Genomic DNA, 16,095 nt, shown 5'->3' on the forward strand with positions numbered 1-16,095 from the left:
GGAAGTCTAGAGGCTCTCGGGCTATGGTGGGGAAACTGAGGCCCTGGTTTAGGTGCTTTGAGGAGTTTTAACTTACCCCAGTCAACATCACTGCAAAGCTCTGGGGGGTGGCCGTAGCTGAGGGAGGGGAGCTGGGGCTGCCTGGGATGCCCCAGTGCAAATCCCTGCCCCTCTCCTGCATGTTACTAAGGGTGATAATTGCAATTAGTGAGCACCTACTGCATGCCAGCTGCGTTCACTAAGACCTGAAGAAGCAGAGGCCTTTGGCTGCTGAGCTAGCTGCTCTTCAGCAGAAGGAAACTGAGTCTGTGAGGTTGACTGGGAACAGGGCCAAGGTTTGACCCAAGAGGCCAGGCTTTGTGTTTGGGCGTCTCTATGGTAACCCAGCAAGGGTTCATCCAGAGCCCCCAACCCCACTGAGAGGGACCGTGGGAGTCATGGAGGGTGTGTGAGCAGCTGAGCAGCTGAGTGACTGGGGATACTCGGGCCCACCAGCTCCCCATTTGGCCTCCAGTGAATGCTGCAGCCCAAAAGATGAGGTTGCTCAAGCCCCTATCTTGGCATCTGTAGGAAACAGGCTTCCACTTCCAGTATCTGCCCCCTGAGACCCCAGGATACCAAGTGAACTGTCTGAGCCTCAGCTTCCCCATCTGTAAAGTGGGCAATTACAGAAACAAGCCTCACTGGGAGGAGTCAGTGAAGCGATGTAAGTAAAGTGCTTTAGCATCCAGTAGGTGCTCAATGGATGTGTGGGGCCTTCTGCCCAGCCCGTGTGACTCAGGACAGGTGGACAAGCAGATAGCACAGAAACAGGGTACAGGGTGAGGAGCACATTTTGGGGAGTGACACTTGGGTCACCTTGGGATACACTGAACTCAAAGGGCCTGGGTGTTCTCCAGGGGACCCACAGAGGGGTAGAGGTGCGGGATGCTTCCTGACCTCCCTTCATCCTGTGAGAAATCTGGCCAGTTAAAGGCTCTTGGCTGGAGGGCATAACAGCTATGAAGGGGTGAACTCCCCATCGTCAAGTTCATGCAAGCAGACAAGGGGTCTCCAACAGCAGCTGGACCAGGAGGCTTGATTGTTCAAGGACCCTCTCGGAGGCAGGTCACAGCCTGACATCAGACAGAGGGTGGCACCAGCCAGCGGCTGGCTTGCTCAGACAACAGGTTCCAAAGAGCTAGAAAATGAACATTCCTCGGCTCTGGGCGCTGGGCAGGCCACTCCTGCTTGGTGAAACGTAAGCTGGGCCTGGCCCCGTGGACTGCGTGTTTTTCCAGTGGCTTCTTCAGCCACAGCCTGACCACAACCTAGATTCCGTTGGGTCGGCCATTTCCAAGTGTTTGTGTTTGGCCGGGCCAGACGGCAGGCGGGGGCCAAGGCCAGGGGCCCAGGCCTCCCAGAAGGGAGGAGAAGCACCCTCGGGCGTCTAGTTGGACGTGCTCTGCCTGAAAGCCCCCCATTAAGGCCTCTCAGCAACCAAATGACAAGGTATAGGGACGAGCTTACTGAAGAAACTCGAGGGGTGGGGTGCTTGTGCGCAAACACGTGACCCTTGGCAAAGCTGGCTCATTTGAGGCTCACTGTTCTGTCCTTCAAACTTCAGGGGTAGCTTGGGGCCGGATCGGCAGCTAGTTTTGGGTAGGAGGCCAGGGTTGTGTATGTCTGCCTTGCCTCCCTGTAGGATCCTGGGCAAAGGACTTCTCTCTCTCAGGCTTGGTTTCCTGACCTTTAAAATGGGGCTAATAATGGAAACCTTTAAGGGTTATTAACAGGATTCAAGCCAAGAGCAGGTACTTCACAAACCTGAGGTCTCTTCTACCCTTCCTGGTTCGATTTGACTCTGCCTCCCCCATCCGACTAAAGATGAGTCGGCCATTTCCATAAGCACCCCGAGCTTATGGGCTAGATCTTGAAGAAGAGGTGGAGACCGGGGGTTTGTCTGACGGTGTCATTTCCCTGCTTCCAATCCTCATGGACAAAAAGGAAACTCTAAAACCAGGGTTTAAGACCGTTGGACCTCTGATTTTGGTTTGGCAAACTCCTATTCACCCGTCAAAGCTCTCTCCCCCAGAAAACCTTCCCTGGGCCCTCCTTTTGGTTTTCCCATCCCCTGGCCCTCCTGCTTGGGCCACACCTGACCCCTCAGGCTGGGATATCTGTACCTGGCTTAGCCTCGTTCTTTGCCATGGAACTCTGTGAGGAACAGTCCAGGAGCTGGGTCTACGCATAAGGGAGCCTATTTGTATCCACAAGTCTACACGTAGACATCATATGGGAGCCTGTGTGCACAGCTCTGTGTGTGTGTGTGTGTGTGTGTGTGTGTGTCCCTGTGCTGGGCCCCAGGATGAGGAGCTGCGCCGACTGCCCCCAGACCACCTGAGACATCAGCGTCTCTACGAGGCAGGGAGAGTGGGCTGAGCAGGGCCCCTTTGTGAGGGAGGCTGGCTTGGCTGCAACTCACTGCTCTACCGACGCTCAACCGGAAAGAACTGGAGGTACAAGCAGCCAGCCTCAGCCTCCACCATGCTGGCATCATGCCTTGAGCCCCACCATTGAAGTTCCAGCTTTATCTGGGACAAGAGGGGAGGCTGGGGCCCGGGGAAGGGCTGAGTCCCGAGTGGGAGCCCCCCTCCCACGCCTTGAGGCAGCCTTCGAGGACATACCTGAGGTTTGGCAGCGCCCGGCCAGCCGGCCCCCGGGGCTGAGTCAGCAGGAAAGGGATTCAGGACTTCCCAGGAAAAGCGGCTGGGACTCTGAGGCCCCCCACCCCCCGGGCTCCCAGCCCCCAGCCCGCGCCCTCCCCAGGGCCGGGAAGGAGCAGAAAGTGCCATGTGCGCCCGACTGTGGCCCAGGATGCTCAGTGGGGCTGAACTGTGGGAGATCATGAGGGCTTATGGTCGGCCCTGACTCGGGCAGTCCAGCTGTCTGGGGGTCAAAGTGCCCCCAAGTGCAGGCAGATGCAGGGAGCTGGTGGGGGTGTTGGTGCTACACGGTGCACAGGTGCACTTGGCCGCACACACTGTCCCATGACCCTGGGGCGTGGGCCTGCAGGTCGGGGTGGCTGCCCCCCTGGCAGCTGCTGGAGGTGGGACAGCGCCCTGCCCGCCTGGGGTATCCAGCGAGTCTGGCCACCTGCGTTTCGGGGCACTGGTGACTGCACGTAGAGCTGTCATCAAGAGTGACAGCATCACCCAAACGGGTGACAAGAAGGAATCGCTGGTGGTGTGTGAGGGTGTGTCTGGGGAGGACAGGGACAGGATGTGACAGGGACAGTGTGACCTGGGAATGGATCATGCGGGAGTCTGGTTCCAAATGCTGCTCGTCGGCTGTGACCCTGGGTAGGGCAGCTTCTGTTTCCTTGCCTATACGTGCCAAAATGCTGGTGTCTGTCACTCCCCTTCGGTCTGGGTTCTCCTCCCTCTGACCTGCCTAGACCCTGCACCCAGGCCCTGGGAGGGGTGAGGCAGCAGGACAGCAGCAATTCACCTGGCCCGTTCTGCTCTGCGGGCACCCTGCCTCTGTTTCCACCGTTCCCCGCCCCCAGCCGCCTGAAGCCAGGTCTCCCCGCCAGGCTGGCTCCAGTCTTTGGGGTCTGAGACTGGGACGTACCCAACTCCGAGGGCTGATGAGAGAGACAGACGGGGCTGGGGAAGTGGTGGGTGGCCGCGCCAGGTCCACGAGGCCTCAGTGGAGGAGCCAGCAATGTTCAGCCAGGATAGGAGGCAGCCGGAGGGGAGGGGGCACCGGCCTGTAGGACTTGGACCCCACAAGGGCTGCCACGTGGGAAGAGGCAGACTGCAGTTCCATAAAAGAAACACTTTCCAACAAACTGAATCCCGCACCAGCTCCAGAGGATTCTTTGTTATGAGAAATTGTGTACCTTCCTCCACTCCATCACCTTCCGTGGCTCCCTATCACCTGCTAGAGATAGCTCGAGCTTCTCAATCGGCATTCAAGGCTCCGTTCATTGCCCTGCGTGCTTCCCTTCTGCCTCTGCTCTCCATGTCCCTCTTCCTGCCTTCACAGACACATTTGTAGCTGCCCAGAATGCCCTTCCTATCTTGCCTATGGGTGAACTCCTACACATCCTTCAAAACCCACCACCTACGTCCCCTTCTCTGGGAAATATTGCCCTCCCTGCCCGCCCCCCCAGCCCACGGTGTCCCTGTTTGCTTTGTGACTGCGGGCAAGTTCCTTCAGCTGTGAAATTGGAGTTGTTTGTGTGAAAATTACCCGCCCTACAAGCCTATTTTAATCCCAAGACAATAAATGCACATTAAATACCCTTGAAGTGAGTCAGGCCATGGGGCAGCAGGGAGGGCTTGCATCCAGTCAGTGCTTAATGTGTGCTCATGATTCTCTTCCTCCTCTTGGATTCTGCGGTTTTACGACTCTCTTGTTTTAAGCATTGTTCCAAGATTTTTCTCCCACTCACAGTGCTAGGAATTTTAAGAACCCCTGGTTCTAAAATTATAAAAGTCTAAAATGCCGTGGGCGGGTTTGAGGGCCTTCTTGTGCCCTGAGCTGACCCCAGGGGTGGCTGGAGCCAGGGTCTCTGGGGTGGCCTCATGCCCCCCACTTTCCCCAGGCTGAGGGGGTGTGATCTGGCAGCCTCGGTTTGTGGGGGGAGAGCAATGGATTTACCAGGAGGCGGATGGCCAGCATTCCAGGAGGGAGGGGGCTGGAACTCCTGGCTCCACTCAAATGGGGTCACAAGGCAGCAGCAAGAGGCACAGGGCTGTCAGCTCAGGCAGACGGCTTCTTTGTCTTGAAGACTCAGTTTCCTCATCTGGAAATTGGAGTTAAGGGCTGTCCTTTTAAAAAATGTCAGCAGGGATGGGAGGAGCCAGGGCTGCCGTCCCTGCCCTGTGCCAGGCATTGGCTTTGGCCGTGTCCTCCACCTGGAATGTCCTCCCTGGGCCACTTCCCTCCGGAAGCCCCTCGTCCTCCTGGCCCAGCCATGGCATCTGGGGAGGGGGCTTCGAGATGACATCCATCCACCCCTGCCCCGCCCCAGGGAAGGGAGGCCAGCTGCCCGCCCCCACCCCAGCCGCCCGAGGACTGGCAGCAGCCACAGCCTCGACGCTGTCTCCGTGAAAGGTATTTGGCCGTGACGCCTGACACCTCATCACTCTCGGCCTGGAAGCCAGCTTTACCCGCCCGCTGCAGGGAGAGCCCCCCGGCACTTGCTTGTCCCCGGGACCCCACCAGGCAGCCTGAGGCAGGGTTTTGGGGCAGGTAAGCTTGGAGCCCAGGTCACCTTGGCCAAGGACGTGCCCCTCTGAGGCCAGGCCTCCCTGTCAGCCAGCGTCATAGACACAGTGAATTCTGGGTAAATGCACATGCCGCCTGGCTCCCGAGGGGGCATCTCTCCACTCCTGTCCATCGTAGCCCATCCAGGGAGAGGCTGGGGAATGGGCAACGAAGGCCTTCCAAACCTCGACGACGGCAGAGTCCTGAGGCCCACCCTCAGAGACTGGGGCTGAGGTCCTTGGCTTCATCATATTCTCCCCCACCCTCTGGACTCCCAAGAGCACCCCCTGGGCAGGGGAAGGTTGTTCCCACGAAAGGGATGGCGTGGACAAAGGCATGAGGACTGGGGAGATTGGCTGAGGGGTCAGTCTGAGGGGTTTCGGGATGGACAAGAGCCAGCGGACCATGTGGGCTGAGTGCTGGCCCCACAGATATGTGTTGGGGTCTGTGGGGGAGCCCATCTCCCTACCGAGGCCAGGCCCTCTCCAGACCCTGGCTGTTGGCACAGAGCTGACATCTCCAAATGCTGGACAGGTAGATGGTGGGGTGGGCGGGAGGGGTGGGGGCAGCAAGTGGGGGAGCGGGCAGGCCGGCACTAGAAGGGGAAATGGGTAGATGGGTATGCAGAGGGCGCGAGCATACCCTGGGTTAAGAGAACAGCCCCGCACCCTCACTCCCTGCTGTCACCCCATCCCTGGGGCGATGAACAAGGCACAATGCCTTGCATCCCAGGTCCCCAGCAAGCCGCTTTGACGCCTTCCTGGGGCCAAGGGAGTCTCACGCGTGTGCTGGAGGGCAGCCGCTGGGCCATCCAGGAGCCCTATTCCTGCCAGGATTCACCCCAGAGCGCTGGCAGCACTTTGCCTCTCCTTTTGGGGACTCAGTTTCTCTGTCTGGAAAGTGGAGATGTGGTCAGAACAGCGCCTGCGCCATGGGGTGCCAGGAGGGCTGGTGGACACCGAGAGCCAGTCACAGCGTCCTGCCACCTCCAGCCCAATCCTGCAGAGGGAGAGGGCCTGGGGCCGTGGCCTTGGGCAGCCTGGTCACCATGTGGCCAAGGCGTGGCCAGGCCTCAATGGGTGGGGCGGATGACGGGGCAGCGTGGCCCTGGCTGAGAAGTCCAGAGCAGCCTCGGTTCCTGCCGCCTGAGGGCCTGCGCCCCTGCCAGGGCCCCCTCCCTGCCCATTGCTGCCCTCGGGCGTGGGGCCAGATGGGAGCCGCCGGCCACAGCCAGGCTCAGAGGAGAAGGCCAAGGCGGCAGCTGCTACCGTGTTCAGCAGTCAGGGCCGCACAGACTCGGGCTGCCCACGAGGCGGCTCTGCACACACGTGTCACAGACACACTTCTGCGTGCCTCAGCCAAGACCCACAGGCTGGCCTGAGGCCCATCTGGGACCTCGCCAAGTCCTCTGAGCAGCTCGCACACTCATGTCCCGGTGTCTGCTTGCCAAGGTCTGGGGCCAGCAGCCCCAGTCTCCATCTTCACGCCCCAAGACCGACACCATGAGTTGAAAATGAAGCATCTTTAATTGATTCCCTGCCCCAACCCCCCTGGGGGTGGGGGGGTCTCCAAGCACCAAACCTGTGAGAATTGTGCCCCTCATCCCCGGGAACCAAGAAGCTCCTGCCTGACGTTCACTGGGCCAGGACACTGCCCCCCCCCAACCCCTTGACCAGCCCCAGGGGCTTCGTTTCAATAAATAACCCCTAGAACAAAGCTTGGGGCAGAGGACCCAACATAGCACCCAGCTCAGCAACATGGAGAGGGCGCTTCAGGCGACAGTCGGAAATCTCAAGGGGCAAAATATCTGAAGTCAAGGTCAAAACATACATAAAATCAGAGCCAGCTTGCAAGCTGGGAGCAAATCCCCCCCAGGCCTCAGTCAGATGCCTGATGGTCTCCCAGGATGCTGGCTCCCGCCATCAGGAAGAATGCCATTCTGTGTCACACAGCAACAGTCCCCTGCCTGGTATTTCCACCATTGGACACTCCTAGGTCTTGACTCTGAATTCTGGGCAGGGGAGGAGAGGGGCGCCCAGAAACCTGGGGGAAGGGAGCATCTGGGGAAGGGGGCTGAGACTTCCCAGGTACAGAGGAGTCCGGGGCAAGGCAGAGGAGTGAGGCCGGGAGCCCAGGTCACTGCCGGGCCCTGCCCCGGCGGGTACGGAGGCGACCTGTGGTTTGAGCCTGTGCCCGGGCCGCCTGGCCCATCTCCCTGCGGATGTCACCAAGCGCTGTTGCTGGGGCCTCCAGCAGCCTCTGGAAGAGGCTAGGCCGGCCGGCTGGTGGCTCCCGACACTGGAAGGTGACTGCTGTGCCAGCGTCCGCCTTCATCTCCCGAGAGAAGCCGTCAGAGGAGCCATCAAAGCAGCGGCCAATGGCGATCTCCTTGGCCAGCCTTGGGCTCTGGTCGGTGACCGTGTAGACACCGTAGTTGTGACCCAGAGGGTCCAGTGGGGCCAGCATGCTGAAGGCCGCTGGGTCGTCAGCTGGGGCGGGTGGGGGGTGCCGGGCCAAGTAATCCCGCAGGAGCCCGTTGACGGCCACACGGCGGCAGCTGCCCTGGGGCATTATGGTCACTAGCGTCCTGTCCACCTGACGCTGGTCGAAAAGCATCCCGCTGCACTTGAACTCCACGCAGGCGGCGGATGTGCCGGGGCGCTGGGGGTCTCGGACACTGCGGGCATCCCGGAGCCCGTAGAGCTGACCCTGGGTTCGCGGGTGGCTGCCCCCCGCGTTGTGTGCCCGGACCATGTACTCCTGGGAACCCTGGATCTTCACTTTGAGGAAGCAGGCCCGGAACTCCTGGGGGTTGGGCCACCAGGCCAGGAGGTCTCCAGTCCAGGAGGCCGGCGCGCCCTCGCGGAACGGGACCACGTTGTACTCGTATTTGTCGGCCTCCACGCGCGCGAAGCGGAAGTGGCTAGCGGTCACCGGGGCGCCCTGGCATTCCCGCAGGCTGCGCCACGGGTACACTGGGCCATTGGCCTCGGCGGGGTCGCCCGGCCTGGGTTTCGCCAGGTTGATGCGGAAGCCGTTGCGTTTGAGCGCCGGGTCGTCGTGGTCCGTGCGCCTGTACCCCAGCCTGTCCAGGTAGGGCTGGGCCACGCCCACGGTGGCCGCGAGCGGGCGGGGCCGGGAGGGGGCGGGCTCCAGCTCCTCCCCGCCCAGCGTGGCCGTGACCAGCGCCGTGTAGGCGTCCGGCCGGTCGGCGTCGCAGAAGGCGGGGAGGCAGGCGCCGTTGGGGCCGGTGACCGCGCTGTCGAAGCGGCCCCAGGCGCGGGGGTTGGCCGAGTAGCCAGGGGCGGGCTCCAGGTTGACCAGCGTGACCACCACGCCCTCCACCTGCTCGCTGGGGGTGAACTTGTCGTTGGCGTAGGCGCGCACCTTCACGAAGCAGCGGCGGCGCTCGGGGACGTCCAGGTTGAACAGACGCCGCTCGCGGATCTCCACGTTGCCCACCAGGAAGACCCGCTCCTCCCGGCGGACCCGAGGGGCTGCCGACCCCTCCCGCTGGAAGCCGCTCTCCTCCTCCCACAGGCCTGTGTCAGGGTTCAGCGACCACAGCTTGAGGGCCTCCGCGTGGCCCGCCATGCGGATCTGGCCGGCGTTCACGCGCACCGCCACGGGCCCCGCCTGCAGCTGCTCCGCGGAGCCGGCGGCGCGGAGGTCCACCGAGAACATGCCATAGGTGCGCAGCGGGGCCAGCTCACCGTCACTGTCTGCAAAGCGCAGGTCACTGGGGGCGGCGGCCGCCGACGTGAGATCTCGGGGGTCCACGAACGTCACCCGGGCCTCCACAGCCCCCGTGTAGGGCTCGCCATCGGCTCTGCGGAAGGCTCCCGCGGGAAGGACCAGCTCGCCCAGTGGGGCCTCGTCTTCCAGCTCCCCAAGAGGGATTGTGTTGCTTTCGCTGGCATCTAAGATGACGGGGGCTTTCTTCCGCATGGCCTTGACGTCATGGTACACGCCGCCCCCTCGAGGGTCGAAAGGCAGGACTCTGACAGTGTCCATGAACTCCCCACTGGGGTCCACGAAAGTTACCACCAGCCGCTGTGTGGAGGGAGGCACCTCCAGGGTGAAGTCACCCTGGTAGGAGGTGAATCCTATGGGCTCCTGGCCTAGCAGGATCTGGGCGAAGCTCAGGGGTTCCCCTGAGTCCGAAGCCAGCACACGACCCCGTACCAGTCCCCGAGGGGGCAGACATTTCTGGCAGCCACACTCAGCCACCACCTTGACCGGGAGGATGTAGTTGGAGCAGTGGATTTCCCTGCTCTCCAGGCGGCGAACAGAGCAGCAGCGGGAGCCTGTGTCCCCACACCGGGGGCTGGAGCCTGCCGGGCTGGGGCACGGGGTGTCGGGGCAGAGCCCCACATCCAAGTAGGTGGGGCCACTGCCAGACTGACCACAGTCATCTGGGAGCTTGATCAGGTGCTCTCGGGGCTGGGGATTACAGGCTGGCTGGCCCGGGGCTGCAGAGTGAGAAATCAATCAGATCAGAGGTAGAGGGAGGTTTCCATTTGAGTTGAAGTTTGGGGGCCTGGACTGGGGTCAGGACTCAACCCAGGGGTTCAGTGGGGGCCTGGGATCAGATTCGGCATGGAAAGAGAGCCGCCTAAAGTTGGGTCTCCGTTTGGGGTTGACTTTGGCTGGTGTTAGGTCTCAGTTCAGTTTCAGAGCACGCTCAAGGTTGGGGGGCCAAGGGTGCTCACCAAGCACAGTGAGGCGGGCAGTGCCCGAGCGCACAGCCCCTGCGTCATTCCATGCTTTGCAGTGGTAGGTGCCTGCCTGTTCTGGCCGCAGCCCCCGCAGCTCCAGATGGGCCCCATACCTGTGTTCTCGCCTGTCCAGCAGGGTCCCGTTGTGGAACCTGGGTGGCAGATGGGCAATACCATGGAGGCCCTTGGTGTAGGGAAGGGGCTGCACCTGTCCGCAGCCCCACACACAGCACACAGCCCAGGAAGTTTGCAGAGCAGCCACCTCCCAGTCTCCGAGGCACCACGTTATTAGGGGAAACCCAGTGGAACCACAATGCTGGGTGCAAGGCCCTTGGGCGTGGGGCAGGGCACTCACCAGGAGTACTTCTTGGGCAGGGGGATGCCTGAAGCCTTGCAGCAGAAGGTTACATTCTGTCCTGCCTCTCGCACTCGGGACTCGGGGTGCTTCACCAGGTAGGGCTTCTCTGGGGGCAAAGGTGGCAAAGGTCAGGGCCCTGCCCCATCCCAACTTCTCCCAATAACCCTTCCCAATGGCAGGGCCCCATCCTTTCCCTTCCAGGGATGCCCTGTTTCACTTGTGCCTCTTCCAATAACCTCCTCATTCAATTTCATCCCAAGGCTGCTCAAAATGGAGCCCCATCTTTTTTTTAAAATTTTAAGTATACTCTGTGCCCAACAGGGGCTGGAACTCATGACCCTGAGATCAAGAATCACATGCTCTGCCCACTGAGCCAGCCAGGTGCCCCAAAATAGTGCCCCATTTTTTCTTTTCTTTCTTTTTTTTTTTTTTTAAGAGAAAGAGAATGTATGAGCAGGGAGGGGCAGAAGGAGGAGAGAGAGCATCGTAAGCAGGCTCCACGCTCCCCATGGAGCCCAGCTCGGGGTTTGATATCATGACTCTGAGAACATGGCCCGAGCCAAAATCAAGAGTCACTTAATTGACTGAGCCAACTAATCTGACTGCCCCCATCTTAATGCTTTCCTCTGCAAAGGAAAGCATTTGCTTTCCTGTCTCACCTCGTACCTTCTTCAATGTCTCACATTTTATTCACTCCCTCCATGACACCATATTTAGTGTTATGCCTTCTCCAATGTCCATGTCACATCTTATTTCTTCCCCAGTGACCTCATGCTGCTTCGCATCCTCCAAAGTACGTGGCGTCATCCAGAATTTCCTTCTTAGCTTCTCAGAAACCCCCTCACCCTCCTTGCCAGGAGGCACTTACCCAACTTATTAAGGACAACAGTGACCACAGCAGAGATGGAGCCATTGGCCTGGGCCTGGCCCAGGCCTGCAGAGAAGCCATCCATCTGGGCACTGACGTTGGCCCGGCTACTGGCACAGACTCCAGGCATCCGGAAGGTTCCATGGGCATCAGTGATGGCCGTAGTGCCAGGCCAGTCTCTCAGGGAGACCCTGGCTCCTGGCAGCGGACGCCCAGATGGGGTGACCACCGAGCCCAGAAGGATGTGCTCAGGGCAGCTGCACGTCTTGGAGCTGCATCCTGGGGGACACAGGGAAGCAGAGGGACAGGGGAGCCTCTTCAATCCCTCCTGGGGCAGGCCTTCCACTCAGTCACTCAGCGAAGATGCCAAGATACCCCCCTTTGTGCCCCTCAGAGGCCTCAGCATGGCCCTTCTTGGAACAACCCTTAGTGTGAGTGGGGATATGTGGTTGAGTAGTCAGAACTGGGGCAGAGGGAGGGACCTGTGGTCTGAGGGATAGGGAAAATGCCCTGGAGGAGGGGACAGGAGAGGTGACTCTCACAAGACAGAGAGGCTCCTTCCAGCAGGAAAGAAAATGTCTAGCAGGGGCTGGGGGCCCGTTTAGGGGTTGGGTCTTGGGCTCAGAACATCTCCCTCCCCTCCCAATCCTGCGGTTTCTCCATAAAATGGAAAATTCCGCTGGAAACTTCAGGGCAGAGGCGTCAGGAGGGCAGAGCCAGGCGGGGTAGGGTGGGGACCCCACTACCCCATTGGCCACCGTGCTCCCCCACCCTGCCATGGGCTCTGCGGGTGCAGTCTCCAGACCGTGTTTGTGGAGCCCAGGCGGATCGGAATTTCCAGTCGCCTCCTGGCTAGTCTGGTGTCTGGCCCTGGGAGGGCTTGGGCATGGTGTCTGCCAGGGTGTGAGCGCGTGTCCGCGTGGGCGTCGGGGCTGGTGGGGGCTGTGAATGCTACGTGTGTGTACCCCGAATCCGTAAGCCAGCTTCTGTGTGTGTCCGCGTCCATGAGGCCATACAGAGACACTCAGTGGTGCACCCAAGGTAATGCCCACTGGATCCACACACGCCTGGACGCGACCCTCAAGGCGTCCACCTATCCAGATGTACACATTCACCAATGCTCCTCGGGGCCCCAGAAGGGAAAGAAGGGCCAGTCACCATGTGGTCCAAGTTCTGGCCCTCCAGGACCCACCTCTTTCCTTCCACCCCTCTGCCCCATCAGTTTCCATCCCAACCTGCCTCTGCGCCCCAAGTACCCTTCAAAACTGGCCGCATCCCGCCCCCGCCTCTAACTCAACACTTTCTTCCAGGCCCCATCCCTCCTACCTGGACATGTAGGCCTTACACACTTCTGAGCCTCCACGGGACGCCCCGGACACGCATCCCCAGCCGGGCTTGGGCAGCGACGGCGGCGCAAGCGACGCCCTGGCCCGCAGCTCCCTGAACAGGGACCCCACGGGCCCCACGCGCCCCACGTGGCCTCTGCGGGCGGAGAGGCGGGAAGGTGAGGCGGCCGCCCACCCCAGGGACTGCGCCTCTTTGGAAATCTGGTAGCAATGTGGGACCGGAGGGTGCCCCCACCATGTTTATCCGAGGGTGGGTATACCCCAGCAGAGGCCCTGCCCACTGCCCCCATCAGTTGTTCCCCAGGCGCACCTGTTGAAGGCGCAGTTGAGGCACCGCCCCACTTCCCCCAACCCCAGCCCAGATGAGCTCCCCGAAGTTAGCCCTGCTGTTCTCCCTGCATCCCTCACATAGTTGGGGTCAAAACACGCCCCTACAGAACGGAGGGACAGATGACCAATGAGGGCAGCAGGAGGGAGATGGGCTCCTGGGGGCTCCCTCCTGTGCCCCACCTGGGCCCCTATTGGCAGCCCCTCCCTTCGAAAGTCCCGCCCCTATCTGATTTTGCCGGCTCCAGAGGCCTCTTCCTAACCACGCCCACCCCCCCACACACACCCCTGCCCCTTCCTCCAGTACCATCCATTCAGGCTCCACCCACCTATGATCTATCCCGGCCAATCTCTCCTCAGCATGACTGATCGCGAGCCTGCCCTCTCCCTAGCCCCGCCCATTCCCTCGCAGGCCGCGTCCCCAGACCCCGCCCTCACCGAGAGGGCAGCGGAAGCGCACATGGTAGTTGGAGCAGCGGCGGCCGCGGGGCTGCTCGCGGTTGAGGCACCAAAAACCTCGCGTGGGGTTCAAGTGCACACGCTCGCCTACAGTGGATGGCAGGGCCCAGTCCGTGGTGCGCGCCTCTAGCGCCAGCGGCCGTGGGCACACGCGCGCTGGTCCGTAATAGAAGCGGATGGCAGCCAGGCTCTCGAAGTCGCCATCGCCGCCGGGGTGGTCCACGTTGAACCAGGACGTCCACTCGCTGGCCTCTGCGGGAACCGCATGCGCTGGGACCCGGGCCGCAGCCTGTCGGGCCCCATCAGTGCATGCAGGGGCCCCGGAAGCTGCCTACCCACCCTGATCTCCGAGGTAAGGGCCTTACCCTGCTGTCTAAAATGGTCACCCCACATCCAATGCGCACGGGCTGACGCAGCCCGCCCATGACCCCGCCCAGATCCAGGGCACTCGGGCAGAAGGAGTTATAAAGGGATCCCGGAGGCGGGGGGAGTGGGGGTTTGGCCTCCCCTAGCACCAGCCCCACTTCTGCTGCCCAATTCTTGAGCTTGCCTGTCAGTGCAGGCTGACATCTTGCCACTGTCTCGCCAGTCCCCAACCTTAGAATTGAGCCTGCCCCCATCTCAGAATTCAGGACCCCTGAGGTGTGAGGAGGTACAAGGGCAGCAGGAGGAGTTGGGCCTGAGACCAGCCCTAGCTGTAGCTTTTCATCGCCTGGCCACTCCAGGTTAGAAACAACTGGGCCCTTGCTCACGGCCGGGGAAACCCACCAGGCAACCTCTGTTTCACAGAAGCCACAGGTGGGAAGGGCCTGGCCTCCCAGAGCTCAGATTCCGCTTCTATCAAACCCCACCACCACCACCACTAGGGGGTGCTCACTCCCTGAATTGAGAGTGAATTTCCCCGCTAGGAAACTAGAGACCCAGGTTCCAGAACTAGAGGTCTGGAATCCACTGGAAGCATCCTGCATGCTGCTTCCAGTAGGGGGGAGGAGGCACCCCCCACACACACACACCCTCCATTGGTTTCCTCCTTGACAAACAGCCTGAACTCTCACCCCTCTGCTTCTAAAATGTAGACCTCTCCGGACACCTATGCCAGGGACCACCATGTCCGGGGACCAGGATGGTACGGGGCCCTTCTACCTCTTGTGTCCTGTCCTCACATGACCCCACCAGCCAGAGCTCGCACAGTAAGTCCACAGCAGAGTCAGGACTTGGACCCAGGATGACTCACCTTCCCAGTCCTCCAGGGCTGGTGAGGACTGTCCAGGGCGCAATGATGGACCTTCAAAGCCCCAGGCAGTTTCTGTGGGCTCCTCAGGGGGGCTGGTGACTGTGGATAGGGTGAGGAGTGTGAGGGGGGAAGGAAGCATGCTGATGGAGACTTTTGTGAGCTGCTCCTGTGCAAGGTGCTCTCATGATCATCCCCATTTCACAGGGAAGAAAACTGAGGCTCCGAGAAGCCAGAAGCTAACTCTGGCTGACCCCAAGGAATGCAGGACCTCCCCCTCCCCTTCCAAGCGAAGCCTCCCTGTGACCCCTACCCCCAATCTTCTGCAGCCCCATCCCTATCTCTGCCCTGGCCCAGATGCCATGGACTGGGGAAATCTGTGCATTTGCTCTGCTCCCCAGACCCAGTTCTCCCTGAGTGTGCTCGGTGGCTGTGAGCTCAGTTGGTGTGGACTCTGCATTCCCCTTCATCCATTTGCTGGCTGGAAATCCCTCCTTCCATGTAGCTTCCATCCCTTCACTTGGGGCCCCAGCTGGCATTGGGAAGTCTTTGGAATCCAACCTGGCGTCTCTGACCTTGAGTTATCTAAGATAGCCCGGCTGGACGATGACCTCAGACAAGTCCTTTCCATGTCTGTGTCTCAGTCTCCTCATCTGAGAAATGGATCCAGTGCCCTCTCCACTGGGTGTTCCAGAGATGGGAGTTTTTCTGAATGGTGTGTGTGTGTGTGTGTGTGTGTGTGTGTGTGTGTAGGAGGAGAGGAGTTATGTGAGAGGGGATGGCTCAGGCCCCTTAATCCTGGGCCAGTATCGGGTGCTTCAGAATCCGAATGCTAGGGCTGAGACAGGCCCCCTGGGGTCCCTGGGGACCCCAGGGGAACCTAAGGTTCATATCCATATTCCAAGTGCCCCTACTTTTCTTTGAGGAGGGAAAACAGAGAGGTTTCCTTCCCTCCCCAAGGGACCATCTCCCCGATGCCCCCTCACTCCAGGGGGACCCCGGCCTGCGGATGCGAGCGGATCCCCCGGTTCTCTCTCCGGAAGCGGCTGCAAGCCAGGCGGGCTGCCAGGGCGCCTAGGGGTCTGGGCTAGGGTCAGGGGGCGCCTCACCTCGAGCCCCCGCCAGGTGCGCGGCGGCGACAAAGAGGCAGAGTAGTGGCGGCAGTGATGCCATGGCGGGGTCCGAGCGTCCGAGGGAGGGTCCGGGCTCCGCGGCGCGCGCGGATCTGACTCCCGCGGGTCGGGCGGCCACTGGGGCTGAAGGTGGGGGCGGGAGGGGACCGCAGGCCACGCCCCGTCCAGGCCCCGCCCCGCCCGAGCCAAGCTCCCTGGCCCTGGGTGACTTCGGTGCGCTAGCAACCTCTCCGGGTCGCCCCCTTCGGTGCGCCCGGCTGTGCCTCCGCCCTCAGGCTGGCCTGCATTCCCCCCGCCCCCCGTCGCCAGCTGGAAGTCCCTCCCTCAACCCACTCCATTCTCCACCTTGGGTCCCAAGCTGCCTGTGGGACGTGCCTCTCCTGGACTCGAGCCTGAAGC

General features: G+C 61.1%; 1 protein-coding gene across 1 annotated transcript; it reads right to left on the minus strand.

Annotated features, from left to right (window-relative positions):
• Window positions 1–6,803: 6,803 nt before the first annotated feature.
• CILP2 (cartilage intermediate layer protein 2) lies at window positions 6,804–15,748 on the minus strand. The gene is made up of 8 exons (XM_044253783.1): window positions 15,673–15,748; window positions 14,567–14,665; window positions 13,312–13,584; window positions 12,527–12,682; window positions 11,201–11,479; window positions 10,330–10,438; window positions 9,969–10,126; window positions 6,804–9,728 (listed from the first exon to the last, which is right to left on the minus strand). Exons 1-8 carry the CDS (start codon window positions 15,734–15,736, stop codon window positions 7,393–7,395), a joined length of 3,474 nt encoding a protein of 1,157 aa, XP_044109718.1. The 5' UTR covers window positions 15,737–15,748; the 3' UTR covers window positions 6,804–7,392.
• Between the last annotated feature and the right edge of the window lie 347 nt (window positions 15,749–16,095).

The sequence above is a fragment of the Neovison vison genome, chromosome 6 (genome assembly GCF_020171115.1).
Source record: "Neovison vison isolate M4711 chromosome 6, ASM_NN_V1, whole genome shotgun sequence".
NCBI lineage: Eukaryota > Metazoa > Chordata > Mammalia > Carnivora > Mustelidae > Neogale > Neogale vison.